At 49.4% G+C, this 13,245-nt stretch overlaps 1 protein-coding gene across 1 annotated transcript in view; it reads right to left on the minus strand.

The window, feature by feature from the left end:
• The window catches only part of LOC137311295 (tetraspanin-2-like), a 149,726-nt gene extending 137,657 nt beyond the window's left edge, over positions 1 to 12,069 (minus strand). The window contains exons 1-2 of the mRNA XM_067978585.1: positions 12,007 to 12,069; positions 9,377 to 9,472 (exon numbers count right to left, since the gene is read on the minus strand). Coding sequence (XP_067834686.1) covers positions 9,377 to 9,472; positions 12,007 to 12,069 — 159 coding nt within the window. The remainder of the gene's footprint in view (positions 1 to 9,376; positions 9,473 to 12,006) is intronic.
• Positions 12,070 to 13,245: the final 1,176 nt, after the last annotated feature.

A 13,245-nucleotide genomic window follows, 5' to 3' on the forward strand; every position in this document is an offset into this window, starting at 1 on the left:
GTGTGCAGTGTGTGAATCATTGAGTGTGAGACCATGTGCAGTGTGTGAATCATTGAGTGAGTGTGAGGCCGTGTTCAGTGTGTGAATCATTGAGTGTGAGACCATGTGCAGTGTGTGAATCATTGAGTGAGTGTGAGGCCGTGTGCAGTGTGTGAATCATTGAGTGAGTGTGAGACCATGTGCAGTGTGCGAATCATTGAGTGAGTGTGAGACCTTGTGCAATGTGTGAATCATTGAGTGAGTGTGAGACCGTGTGCAATGTGTGAATCACTGAGTGATTGTGAGACCGTGTGCAATGTGTGAATCATTGAATGTGAGATCATGTGCAGTGTGTGAATCATTGAGTGAGTGTGAGACCGTGTGCAGTGTGTGAATCATTGAATGAGTGTGAGACCGTGTGCAGTGTATGAATCATTGAGTGAGTGTGAGACCGTGTGCAATGTGTGAATCATTGAGTGAGTGTGAGATCGTGTGCAATGTGTGAATCATTGAGTGTGAGACCGTGTGCAGTGTGTTAATCATTGAGTGAGTGTGAGACCTTGTGCAGTGTGTGAATCATTGAGTGAGTGTGAGACCGTGTGCAGTGTGTGAATCATTGTGTGAGTGTGAGGCCGTGTGCAGTGTGTGAAACTTTGAGTGAGTGTGAGACCGTGTTCAATGAGTCACCACATTGTGAATGTTTGGGGGATTGTGTGTGTAAGGTGTGTACTCACCACATTGTGAATGTTTGGGGGATTGTGTGTGTAAGGTGTGTACTCACCACATTGTGAATGTTTGGAGGATTGTGTGTGTCAGGTGTGTACTCACCACATTGTGAATGTTTGGAGGATTGTGTGTGCAAGGTGTGTACTCACCACATTGTGAATATTTGGGGGATTGTGTGTGTAAGGTGTGTACTCACCACATTGTGAATATTTGGGGGATTGTGTGTGTAAGGTGTGTCCTCTCCGCACTGTGAATATTTGGGGCCATGAGTGTGCAAGTTATGTACACACCACGTGTGAATGTTTGGGGGAGTTGGGTTTGGAAGGTGTGCAGTCTTAAAAACATTGAAAATCGGAGCAAGAGTAGGCCATTCGGCCCTTCGGGACTGCTCCGCCATTCAAAATGATCATGGCTGATCGTCTAACTCAGTACCCTGTTCCAGCTTTTTCCCCATATCCCTTGATCCCTTTAGCGTTAAAAAATATTTCTATCTCCTTCTTGAATACATCTAATGACTTGGCCTCCACAGCCTTCTGTGGTAGAGAATTCCACAGGTTTACCACCCTCTGAGTGAAGAAATTTCTCCTCAGCTCGGTTCTAATTGGCACACCCCGTATCCTGAGACTGTGACCCCTGGTTCTGGACTCCCCAGCCATCGGGAACATCCTCCCTGCATCTAGTCTGTCTCGTCCTGTTAGAATTTTATATGTTTCGATGAGATCATCTCTCATTTTTCTAAACTCTAGTGAATATAGGCCTAGTCGACCCAATCTCTCCTCATACGTCAGTCCTGCCATCCCAGGAATCAGTCTGGTAAACCTTCGTTGTATTCCCTCCATGGCAAGGACATCCTTCCTCAGATAAGGAGACCAAAACTGCACACAATACTCCGGATGTGGTCTCACCAAGGCCCTGTATAACTGCAGAAAGACATCCCTGCTCCTGTACTCAAATCCTCTTGCAATGAAGGCCAACATACCATTCGCCTTCCTAACTGCTTGCTGCACCTGAATGCTCGCTTTCAGCGACTGGTGTACAAGGACACCCAGGTCTCGTTGCACCTCCCCTTTTCCCAATCTATCACCATTCAGATAATAATCTGCCTTTCTGTTTTTACAACCAAAGTGGATAACCTCACATTTATCCACATTATACTGCATCTGCCATGTTCTTGCCCACTCACCCAACTTGTCTAAATCACATTGGAGCCTCTTTGCATCCTCCTCACAGCTCACATTCCACCCCAGCTTTGTGTCATCTGCAAACTTGGAAATATTACTTTCAGTTCCCTCATCAAATCATTGATATATATTGTGAATAGCTGGGGCCCAAGCACTGATCCCTGCGGTACCCCACTAGTCACTGCCTGCCACCCGGAAAAAGACCCGTTTATTCCTACTCTCTGTTTCCTGCCTGTCAACCAATTCTCAATCCATGCCAGTATATTCCCCCCAATCCCATGTGCTTTAATTTTGCACACTAACCTCTTGTGTGGGACCTTATCAAAAGCCTTCTGAAAATCCAAATACATCACATCCACTGGTTCTCCCCAATCTATTCTACTAGTTACATCCTCAAAAAGCTCCAGTAGATTTGTTAAGCATGATTTCCCTTTCATAAACCCATGCTGACTTGGTCCAATCCCGTTAATGCCTTCCAAGTGTTCTGTTATCACATCTTTTAAAATAGACTCTAGCATTTTCCCCACTACTGATGTTAGGCTAACTGGTCTGGAATTCCCTGTTTTTTCTCTCCCTCCTTTTTTAAATAGTGGGGTTACATTTGCCACCCTCCAATCTGTAGGAACTGTTCCATAATCTATAGAATTTTGGAAGATGATCACCAATGCATCCACTATTTCCAGGGCCACTTCCTTTAGTACTCTGGGATGCAGATTATCAGGCCCTGGGGATTTGTCAGCCTTTAGCCCCATTAATTTCCCTAGCGCTATTTATTTATTAATACTGATTTCCTTCAGTTCCTCCCTCTCACTAGATCCTTGGTTCCCTAACATTTCTGGGAGGTTATTTGTGTCCTCCTTTGTGAAGACAGAACCAAAGTATGTGTTTAATTGTTTTTAATTGTTCTGCCATTTCTTTGTTCCCCATTATAATTTCCCCCATTTCTGACTGCAAGAGACCTACATTTGTCTTCACTAATCTTTTTCTCTTGACATATGTATAGAAGCTTTTACAGTCAGTTTTTATGTTCCCTGCTAATTTACTCACATACTCTATTTTCCCCCTCTTAATCAATCTCTTTGTCCTCCTTTGCTGAATTCTGAACTGCTCCCAATCCTCAGGCTTGCTGCTTTTTCTGGCAATTTTATATATCTCCTCTTTGGATCTAATACTATCCCTAATTTCTTTTGTAAGCCACGGTTGAGCTACCTTTCCTGTTTTATTTTTGCACCAGACAGGAATGAATAATTGTTGTAATTCCTGCACACGTTCTTTAAATATTAGCCATTGCCTGTCCACTGTCATCCCTTTCAGTAAAGTTCCCCAATCTATCATAGCCAACTCACACCTCATACTTTCATAATTTCCTTTATTTAGATTCAGGACCCTAGTTTCGGATACAACTACTTCACTCTCCATCTTAATGAGGAATTCTATCATGTTATGGTCACTCTTCCCTAAGGGACCCCGCACAACAAGATTGTTAATTAATCCTTTCTCATTGCACAATACCCAGTCTAGGATCGCCTGTTCTCTAGTTGGGTCCTCAATATAGAATCATAGAATCATAGAAGTTACAACATGGAAACAGGCCCTTCGGCCCAACATGTCCATGTCGCCCAGTTTATACCACTAAGCTAGTCCCAATTGCCTGCACTTGGCCCATATCCCTCGATACCCATCTTCCCCATGTAACTGTCCAAATGCTTTTTAAAAGACAAAATTGTACCCGCCTCTACTACTGCCTCTGGCAGCTCGTTCCAGACACTCACCACCCTTTGAGTGAAAAAATTGCCCCTCTGGATCCTTTTGTATTTCTCCCCTCTCACCTTAAATCTGTGCCCCCTCGTTATAGACTCCCCTACCTTTGGGAAAAGATTTTGACTATCTACCTTATCTATGCCTCTCATTATTTTACAGACTTCTATAAGATCACCCCTTAACCTCCTACTCTCCAGGGAATAAAGTCCCAGTCTGTCTAACCTCTCCCTGTAAGTCAAACCATCAAGTCCCGGTAGCATCCTAGTAAATCTTTTCTGCACTCTTTCTAGTTTAATAATATCCTTTCTATAAAACCATCACGGACACACTCCAGGAATTCCTCCCCCACAGTATTATTGCTAATTTGGTTTGACCAATCTATATGTAGATTAAAGTCACCCATGATTATAGTTGTACCCTTCTTGCATGCGTCTCTAATTTCCTATTTAACGCCCTCCCCTACATCTCCATTACTGTTTGGGGGCCTATAGACAACCCCCACCAATGTTTTCTGCCCCTTGGTGTTTCTTAGCTCCACCCATACAGATTCCACATGGTGATTTTCCGAGCCAATATCCTTCCTCACTATTGCATTGATTTCCTCCTTTACTAACAATGCTACCCCACCTCCTTTCCCTTTTTGCCTGTCCTTCCTAAATATTGAATACCTCTGGATGTTCAGTTCCCATCCTTGGTCACCCTGCAGCCATGTCTCCGTAATCGCAACGATATCATACCCGTTAATATCTATCTGCGCTGTTAATTCATCGAGCTTATTGCGAATGCTCCGCGCATTAAGACACAATGCCTTTAGACTTGTCTTTTTAAGATTGCTAGTCTTAGTTTTATTTTGCACTCTGGCCCTATTTGCTTTTCACCCTTCTTTTCTCTGCCTTCCACTATTGCTTCTTCCCTTTCTGTCTTTTGTTTCTATCCTTGTTTCCCCCTCCTCTGTCCCAATGCTCAGGTTCCCATCCCCCTGCCATCTTATGAATGTTTGATGTGTGTGTGTTAGGCATGTACTCATTACACTGAGTGTTTGGGGTGAGTGTGTAAGGTGTGTACTCATCGTACTGTGAATGTTTGGGGTGAGTGTGCACAGGTGGTACGCCCCGCACTATGAATGTTTGAGGTGAGTGTGTAAGGTGTGTACTCGCTGCACTGTGACTGTTTGGGGAGTGGGTGTGTAAGGTGTGTACACACTGTACTGTGAATGTGTGGGGAGTGGGTGTCGCTGGCGAGGCCGGCATTTATTGCCCATCCCTAATTGCCCTTGAGAAGGTGGTGGTGAGCCGCCTTCTTGAACCGCTGCAGTCCGTGTGGTGAAGGTTCTCCCACAGTGCTGTTAGGAAGGAGTTCCAGGATTTTGACCCAGCGACGATGAAGGAACGGCGATATATTTCCAAGTCGGGATGGTGTGTGACTTGGAGGGGAACGTGCAGGTGGTGTTGTTCCCATGCGCCTGCTGCTCTTGTCCTTCTAGGTGGTAGAGGTCGTGGGTTTGGGAGGTGCTGTCGAAGAAGCCTTGGCGAGTTGCTGCAGTGCATCCTGTGGATGGTGCACACTGCAGCCACAGTGCGCCGGTGGTGAAGGGAGTGAATGTTTAGGGTGGTGGATGGGGTGCCAATCAAGCGGGCTGCTTTATCTTGGATGGTGTCGAGCTTCTTGAGTGTTGTTGGAGCTGCACTCATCCAGGCAAGTGGAGAGTATTCCATCACACTCCTGACTTGTGCCTTGTAGATGGTGGAAAGGCTTTGGGGAGTCAGGAGGTGAGTTACTCGCCACAGAATACCCAGCCTCTGACCTGCTCTCGTAGCCACAGTATTTATATGGCTGGTCCAGTTAAGTTTCTGGTCAATGGTGACCCCCAGGATGTTGATGGTGGGGGATTCGGCGATGGTAATGCCGTTGAATGTCAAGGGGAGGTGGTCAGACTCTCTCTTGTTGGAGATGGTCATTGCCTGGCACTTGTTTGGCGCGAATGTTACTTGCCACTTATGAGCCCAAGCCTGGATGTTGTCCAGGTCTTGCTGCATGCGGGCTCGGACTGCTTCATTATCTGAGGGGTTGCGAATGGAACTGAACACTGTGCAATCATCAGCGAACATCCCCATTTCTGACCTTATGATGGAGGGAAGGTCATTGATGAAGCAGCTGAAGATGGTTGGGCCTGGGACACTGCCTTGAGGAACTCCTGCAGCAATGCCTGGGGCTGAGATGATTGGCCTCCAACAACCACTACCATCTTCCTTTGTGCTCGGTATGACTCCAGCCACTGGAGAGTTTTCCCCCTGATTCCCATTGACTTCAATTTTACTAGGGCTCCTTGGTGCCACACTCGGTCAAATGCTGCCTTGATGTCAAGGGCAGTCACTCTCACCTCACCTCTGGAATTCAGCTCTTTTGTCCATGTTTGGACCAAGGCTGTAATGAGGTCTGGAGCCGAGTGGTTCTGGCGGAACCCAAACTGAGCATCGGTGATTAGGTTATTGGTGAGTAAGTGCCACTTGATAGCACTGTCGATGACACCTTCCATCACTTTGCTGATGATTGAGAGTAGACTGATGGGGCGGTAATTGGCCGGATTGGATTTGTCCTGCTTTTTGTGGACAGGACATACCTGGGCAATTTTCCACATTGTCGGGTAGATGCCAGTGTTGTAGCTGTACTGGAACAGCTTGGCTAGAGGGGCAGCTAGTTCTGGAGCAGAAGTCTTCAGCACTACAGCCGGGATGTTGTCGGGGCCCATAGCCTTTGCTGTATCCAGTGCACTCAGCCGTTTCTTGATATCACGTTGAGTGAATCGAATTGGCTGAAGACTGGCTTCTGTGATAGTGGGGATATCGGGAGGAGGCTGAGATGGATCATCCACTCGGCACTTCTTGCTGAAGATGGTTGCAAACGCTTCAGCCTTGTCTTTTGCACTCACGTGCTGGACTCCGCCATCATTGAGAATGGGGATGTTCACGGAGCCTCCTCCTCCCGTTAGTTGTTTCATTGTCCACCACCATTCACGACTGGATGTGGCAGGACTGCAGAGCTTTGATCTGATCCGTTGGTTGTGGAATCACTTAGCTCTGTCTGTAGCATGTTGCTTCCGCTGTTTAGCATGCATGTAGTCCTGAGTTGTAGCTTCACCAGGTTGGCACCTCATTTTTAGGTACGCCTGGTGCTGCTCCTGGCATGCTCTTCTACACTCCTCATTGAACCAGGGTTGATCCCCTGGCTTGTTGGTAATGGTAGAGTGAGGAATATGCCGGGCCATGAGGTTACAGATTGTGCTGGAATACAATTCTGCTGCTGCTGATGGCCCACAGCGCCTGATGGATGCCCAGTTTTGAGCTGCTAGATCTGTTCTGAATCTATCCCATTTAGCACGGTGATAGTGCCACACAACACGTTGGATGGTGTCCTCAGTGCGAAGACGGGACTTCATCTCCACGAGGACTGTGCGGTGGTCACTCCTACCAATACTGTCATGGACAGATGCATTTGTGACAGGTAGATTGGTGAGGACGAGGTCAAGTAAGTTTTGCTCTCGTGTTGGTTCGCTCACCACCTGTCATAGTCCCAAGTCCAGCAGCTATGTCCTTCAGGACTCGGCCAGCTCGGTCAGGGGTGAGATTTACATCCTCGTAAATCTCCTCTGTCCCCTCTCTCGTACAATTACATCCTTCCTGTAATGTGGTGACCAGAACTGTACACAGTACTCAAGCTGTGGCCTAACTAGTGTTTTATACAGTTCCAGCATAACCTCCCTGCTTTTATATTCTATGCCTCAGCTAATAAAGGAAAGCATTCCATATAACTTCTTAACCACCAGATTTACTGGAATGATACCCGGACTTCAAGGGTTAAATTATGAGGAGAGATTACACAAACTAGGGTTGTATTCCCTGGAATTTAGAAGATTAAGGGCTGATTTGATCAAAGTTTTCAATATCCTAAGGGAAACTGATAGGGTAGAGAGAGAGAAACTATTTCCGCTGGTTGGGGAGTCGAGGACGAGGGGAGAGAGCGTAAAAATTAGAGTCAGGACTTTCAGGAGTGAAGTTGGGAAACATTTCTACACACAAGTTTATATTGCCTCTCCTCGATCCTCCTACTGAAATGTATCACTTTGCATTTTTCTGCGTTAAATTTCATCTGCCACGTGTCCGCCCATTCCACCAGCCTGTGTCTCTCCTCTTGAAGTCTATCACTATCCTCCTCACTGTTCACTACCCATCCAAGTTTTGTGTCATTTGTAAATTTTGAAATTGTGCCCTGTACACCCAAGTCCAAGTCATTAATATATATCAAGAAAAGCAGTGGTCCCAGCACTGACCCCTGGGGAACACCACTGTACACCTCCCTCCAGTCCGAAAAACAACCGTTCACCACTACTCTCTGTTTCCTGTCATTTAGTCAATTCTGTATCCATGTTGCTACTGCCCCCTTTATTCCATGGGCCACAATCTTGATGATAAGCCGACCGTGCAGCACTTTATCAAACGCCTTTTGAAAGTCCATATACACCACATCAACTGCACTGCCCTCATCTACCCTCTGTGTTACTCATCAAAAAACTCTATCAAGTTAGATAAACTAGAGGGCACCACTCTAAAAGGGGTACAGGAAAAGAGTGATCTGGGGTGTATGTACACAAATCATTGAAGGGGACAGGGCAGGGCAGGGGGTAAGGTGTGTGCTCACCACACTGTGACTGTTTGTGGGACTGGGTGTGTAAGGTGTGCACTCACCACACTGTGACTGTTTGTGGGACTGGGTGTGTAAGGTGTGTGCTCACCACACTGTGACTGTTTGTGGGACTGGGTGTGTAAGGTGTGTGCTCACCACACTGTGACTGTTTGTGGGACTGGGTGTGTAAGGTGTGTACTCACCACACTGTGACTGTTTGTGGGACTGGGTGTGTAAGGTGTGTGCTCACCACACTGTGACTGTTTGTGGGACTGGGTGTGTAAGGTGTGTGCTCACCACACTGTGACTGTTTGTGGGACTGGGTGTGTAAGGTGTGTGCTCACCATACTGTGACTGTTTGTGGGACTGGGTGTGTAAGGTGTGTACTCACCACACTGTGACTGTTTGTGGGACTGGGTGTGTAAGGTGTGTGCTCACCACACTGTGACTGTTTGTGGGACTGGGTGTGTAAGGTGTGTACTCACCACACTGTGACTGTTTGTGGGACTGGGTGTGTAAGGTGTGTGCTCACCACACTGTGACTGTTTGTGGGACTGGGTGTGTAAGGTGTGTGCTCACCACACTGTGACTGTTTGTGGGACTGGGTGTGTAAGGTGTGTGCTCACCACACTGTGACTGTTTGTGGGACTGGGTGTGTAAGGTGTGTACTCACCACACTGTGACTGTTTGTGGGACTGGGTGTGTAAGGTGTGTACTCACCACACTGTGACTGTTTGTGGGACTGGGTGTGTAAGGTGTGTGCTCACCATACTGTGACTGTTTGTGGGACTGGGTGTGTAAGGTGTGTACTCACCACACTGTGACTGTTTGTGGGACTGGGTGTGTAAGGTGTGTGCTCACCACACTGTGACTGTTTGTGGGACTGGGTGTGTAAGGTGTGTGCTCACCATACTGTGACTGTTTGTGGGACTGGGTGTGTAAGGTGTGTGCTCACCATACTGTGACTGTTTGTGGGACTGGGTGTGTAAGGTGTGTGCTCACCACACTGTGACTGTTTGTGGGACTGGGTGTGTAAGGTGTGTACTCACCACACTGTGAATGGCACGCAGCGTCCTATTGCCAGTGCCAGTTGTTCGATAGGTGTGCAGAGAGCTGCTGTAGTACACGCTCATCTCTTGCAGAATCTATCAAGGAACCAGAACAAACAAATCCCTTAAACAGGGATTTCCACAACCAAATATGGGGGGGAGAGAGAGAGAGAGAGAGAGGGGTAGGTGGAGAGAGAGAGAGAGAGAGAGAGGGGTAGGTGGAGAGAGAGAGGGAGAGAGAGAGGGGTAGGTGGAGAGAGAGAGAGAGAGAGGGGTAGGTGGAGAGAGAGAGAGAGAGAGGGGTAGGTGGAGAGAGAGAGGGAGCGAGAGAGGGGTAGGTGGAGAGAGAGAGGGAGAGAGAGAGGGGTAGGTGGAGAGAGAGAGGGAGAGAGAGAGGGGTAGGTGGAGAGAGAGAGGGAGAGAGAGAGGGGTAGGTGGAGAGAGAGAGAGAGAGAGGGGTAGGTGGAGAGAGAGAGAGAGAGAGGGGTAGGTGGAGAGAGAGAGGGAGCGAGAGAGGGGTAGGTGGAGAGAGAGAGGGAGAGAGAGAGGGGGAGGTGGAGAGAGAGAGGGAGAGAGAGAGGGGTAGGTGGAGAGAGAGAGGGAGAGAGAGAGGGGTAGGTGGAGAGAGAGAGAGAGAGAGAGAGGGGTAGGTGGAGAGAGAGAGAGAGAGAGGTAGGTGGAGAGAGAGAGAGAGAGAGAGGGGTAGGTGGAGAGAGAGAGGGAGAGAGAGAGGAGTAGGTGGAGAGAGAGAGAGAGAGAGAGGTAGGTGGAGAGAGAGAGGGAGAGAGAGAGGGGTAGGTGGAGAGAGAGAGAGAGAGAGGGGTAGGTGGAGAGAGAGAGAGCGAGAGAGGGGTAGGTGGAGAGAGAGAGAGAGAGAGAGAGGGGGGGTAGGTGGAGAGAGAGAGAGAGAGAGGGGTAGGTCGAGAGAGAGGGAGCGAGAGAGGGGTAGGTGGAGAGAGAGAGAGAGCAAGAGAGGGGTAGGTGGAGAGAGAGAGAGAGAGAGAGAGGGGGGGTAGGTGGAGAGAGAGAGAGAGAGAGAGGGGGGGTAGGTGGAGAGAGAGGGAGCGAGAGAGAGGTAGGTGCAGAGAGAGAGAGAGAGGGGGGGTAGGTGGAGAGAGAGAGAGAGAGAGGGGTAGGTCGAGAGAGAGGGAGCGAGAGAGGGGTAGGTGGAGAGAGAGAGAGGGGTAGGTGGAGAGAGAGAGAGGGGTAGGTGGAGAGAGAGAGAGCGAGAGAGGGGTAGGTGGGGGGGAGAGAGAGAGAGGGGGGTAGGTGGAGAGAGAGAGAGAGAGAGAGGGGTAGGTGGAGAGAGAGAGAGAGAAAACTGGAGAGGCAGGCAGGAGGTGAGAGAGGGAGTGACAGGAAGAGGGAGAGAGAGAGACAGGAAGAGGGAGAGAGAGAGACAGGAAGGGGAAAGGGAGACAGGAAGAGGGAGAGAGGGAGAGACAGGAAGAGGGAGAGAGGGAGAGACAGGAAGGGGGAGAGATAGGGAGTTGATAGAGAGAGTGGAAGTGGGAGGGAGAGAGACAGAAAGTGGGATCATCTTACGAACAGCAACCCCAACTGCCCCATCGTACTTTCTCACCAACCTTCCAGCCCAGCCCGCCCAATCTTGCCAATCTCATTCCCGCCCCACTCACCCCTTCCAGCACTGATCCTGTGATCAGCTCTCACCGCCTCTCTCCGCCTCTCTCCAGAATGGCCATTCACTTGTGAACAAGGTCCTTGCTGCCCATGAGCTTATTGTGGGTGATTACATCGATATCATGGCCTCGATGGAAACCTGGGCTGAGGAGTGATGACACCCTCCCCCTAAATGAAGCCTTCCCACCTGGCGATATCTTTCACCACCTGCCCTGCCCAGACTGCCGTGGTGGTGGTGAGGCCGTTATCACCAAATCTCAGCTTGTTCCACCTCTCTCGCCTCTCCTTTAAAATCCTCGTTCTCTGCCGCCCGCCCAAGGACCAGGCCAAGTTTCTCACCGAGATATCTTCACTGTTTTCCTCCCTCACCCTCTGCACCGAGCGACTTCTCATCCTCGGTGATTTCAACCTCCATCTCAACTCATCATGTTCTCTCTCCTCTGAGTTCACTGCCCTCCTATCCTCCCTTAATCTCTCCCTCCGTATAAACCCCCCTCCCCATATTCACAGCCACCCCCTCGACCGTGCCATCTCACGTGGCCTCTCTACTCCCATCGTGTCAATCACGGATAAGGCCATCTCTGATCACTTCCTTGTATCCCTCTCCACCCACATCCCCCTCCCCCCTCCCCCCTCCCCCCAACCCCACTTCCTTCTGTGTCCGTCCCTGGAAAAAACTCTCCCCCAGGTCACTTACAACGGCACTTTCAAATTCCTGACTCTCTATCTTTGGCCCTCCATTCACCACGACATTTCTGCTCCATCACACCCTCACCTCCACCTCTGATGCCCTTGTCCCCATTAAAACCATTTCTCTCTCTCACCCTGGTCGTTCCCCCTGGTTTGGCTCTCATCTCCACTCCCTTAAGTCCAAGGGACACAGACTTGAACGTTTATGGCAGACAACTGGTTTAGCCATTCAGGGCCAGATCTGGCTGGACCACATACAGCACTATCGGGTCCTGCTCTCCTCTTCCGAAACTGCTCACTATTCCAGGATCATCCTGGAATGCAAAGATAACCCCCGGCCTCTCTTCTCCACTCCAAGCCATCTTCTGAAACCCCTCTCCCCTGACCCCTCCAACCTCACTTCCAACAACAAGTGCGAGGAGCTCGTGGATTCTTTGTCACTAAGATTGAGATCATTCGTTCAGCTGCCTCTGCTGCTTCCTCCCTTTCCCTAGCCCACCGAGCCAAACCTCCCATGCGGTTCCCCCTGTCCGAGCACTGAACTCGCATCTTTCTCTAGTTTCTCTCCTATCTCCCCTCGTGCCCTCTCCGAGCTCATCTTGACAATGAGACCAACCTCCTGCTCCCGAGACCCGAGACCCACCTCCTTCTCCCTCGACCCTATTCCTGCTAAACTGCTGACCACCCAACTTCCCATCCTGGCCCCCATGTTAGCTGATATTGTCAACGGTTCTCTCTCCTCAGGTCTCCCTCCCCTTCAAATCTGCCGTCATCAACCCCCTCCTCAGAAAACCCACCCTTAACCCCTCTGTCATTGCAAACTACCCCCCCCATCTCCAACCTCCCTTTCCTCTCCAAAGTCCTTCAATGTGTTGTCGCCTCCCAAATCCGTGCCCATCTTTCCCACAAAGCCATGTTTGAATCCCTCCAATCAGGTTTCCGCCCCTGCCGCAGTACTGAAACGACCCTCATCAAAGTCACAAATGACATCCTCTGTGACTGTGACGATGGTAAACTATCCCTCCTCATCCTTCTCCACCTGTCTGCAGCCATTGACCACACCGTCCTCCTCCATCACCTCTCCTCCGTCGTCCAACTGGGCAGGACTGACCTCGCCTGGTTCCATTCCTATCTGTCCAGTCGTAGCCAGAGAATCTCCTACAATGGCTTCTCTTCCCGCTCCTGCACCGTTACCTCTGGAGTCCCCCAAGGATCTATCCTTGGCCCCCTCCTATTTCTCATCTACAAGCTGCCCCTCGGCGACATCATCCGAAAACACAACGGGAAAGAATTGGATAAGGGCCGTTTTTGGGCGCGGGTAGCGTGATGCACTCTTACCCCACACCCAGTGACCCTGTGCAGGCAGGACGTGAGTTTCCTCCGGCCCGAGGACTCTCCTTCAATCAGCGTTCCATTCCAGGCCTTGCAGTGGAATCAATGCAATTCACACTTTCCACCACCAGGGGGGGAGCTCAATCTCTTAAAGGGTGGATGTTTCTTAGAAATCTCTTAAAGGTAGCTGGTACCTGTTATTTGCT

The sequence above is a fragment of the Heptranchias perlo genome, unplaced genomic scaffold (assembly GCF_035084215.1).
Source record: "Heptranchias perlo isolate sHepPer1 unplaced genomic scaffold, sHepPer1.hap1 HAP1_SCAFFOLD_321, whole genome shotgun sequence".
NCBI classification, from domain to species: domain Eukaryota; kingdom Metazoa; phylum Chordata; class Chondrichthyes; order Hexanchiformes; family Hexanchidae; genus Heptranchias; species Heptranchias perlo.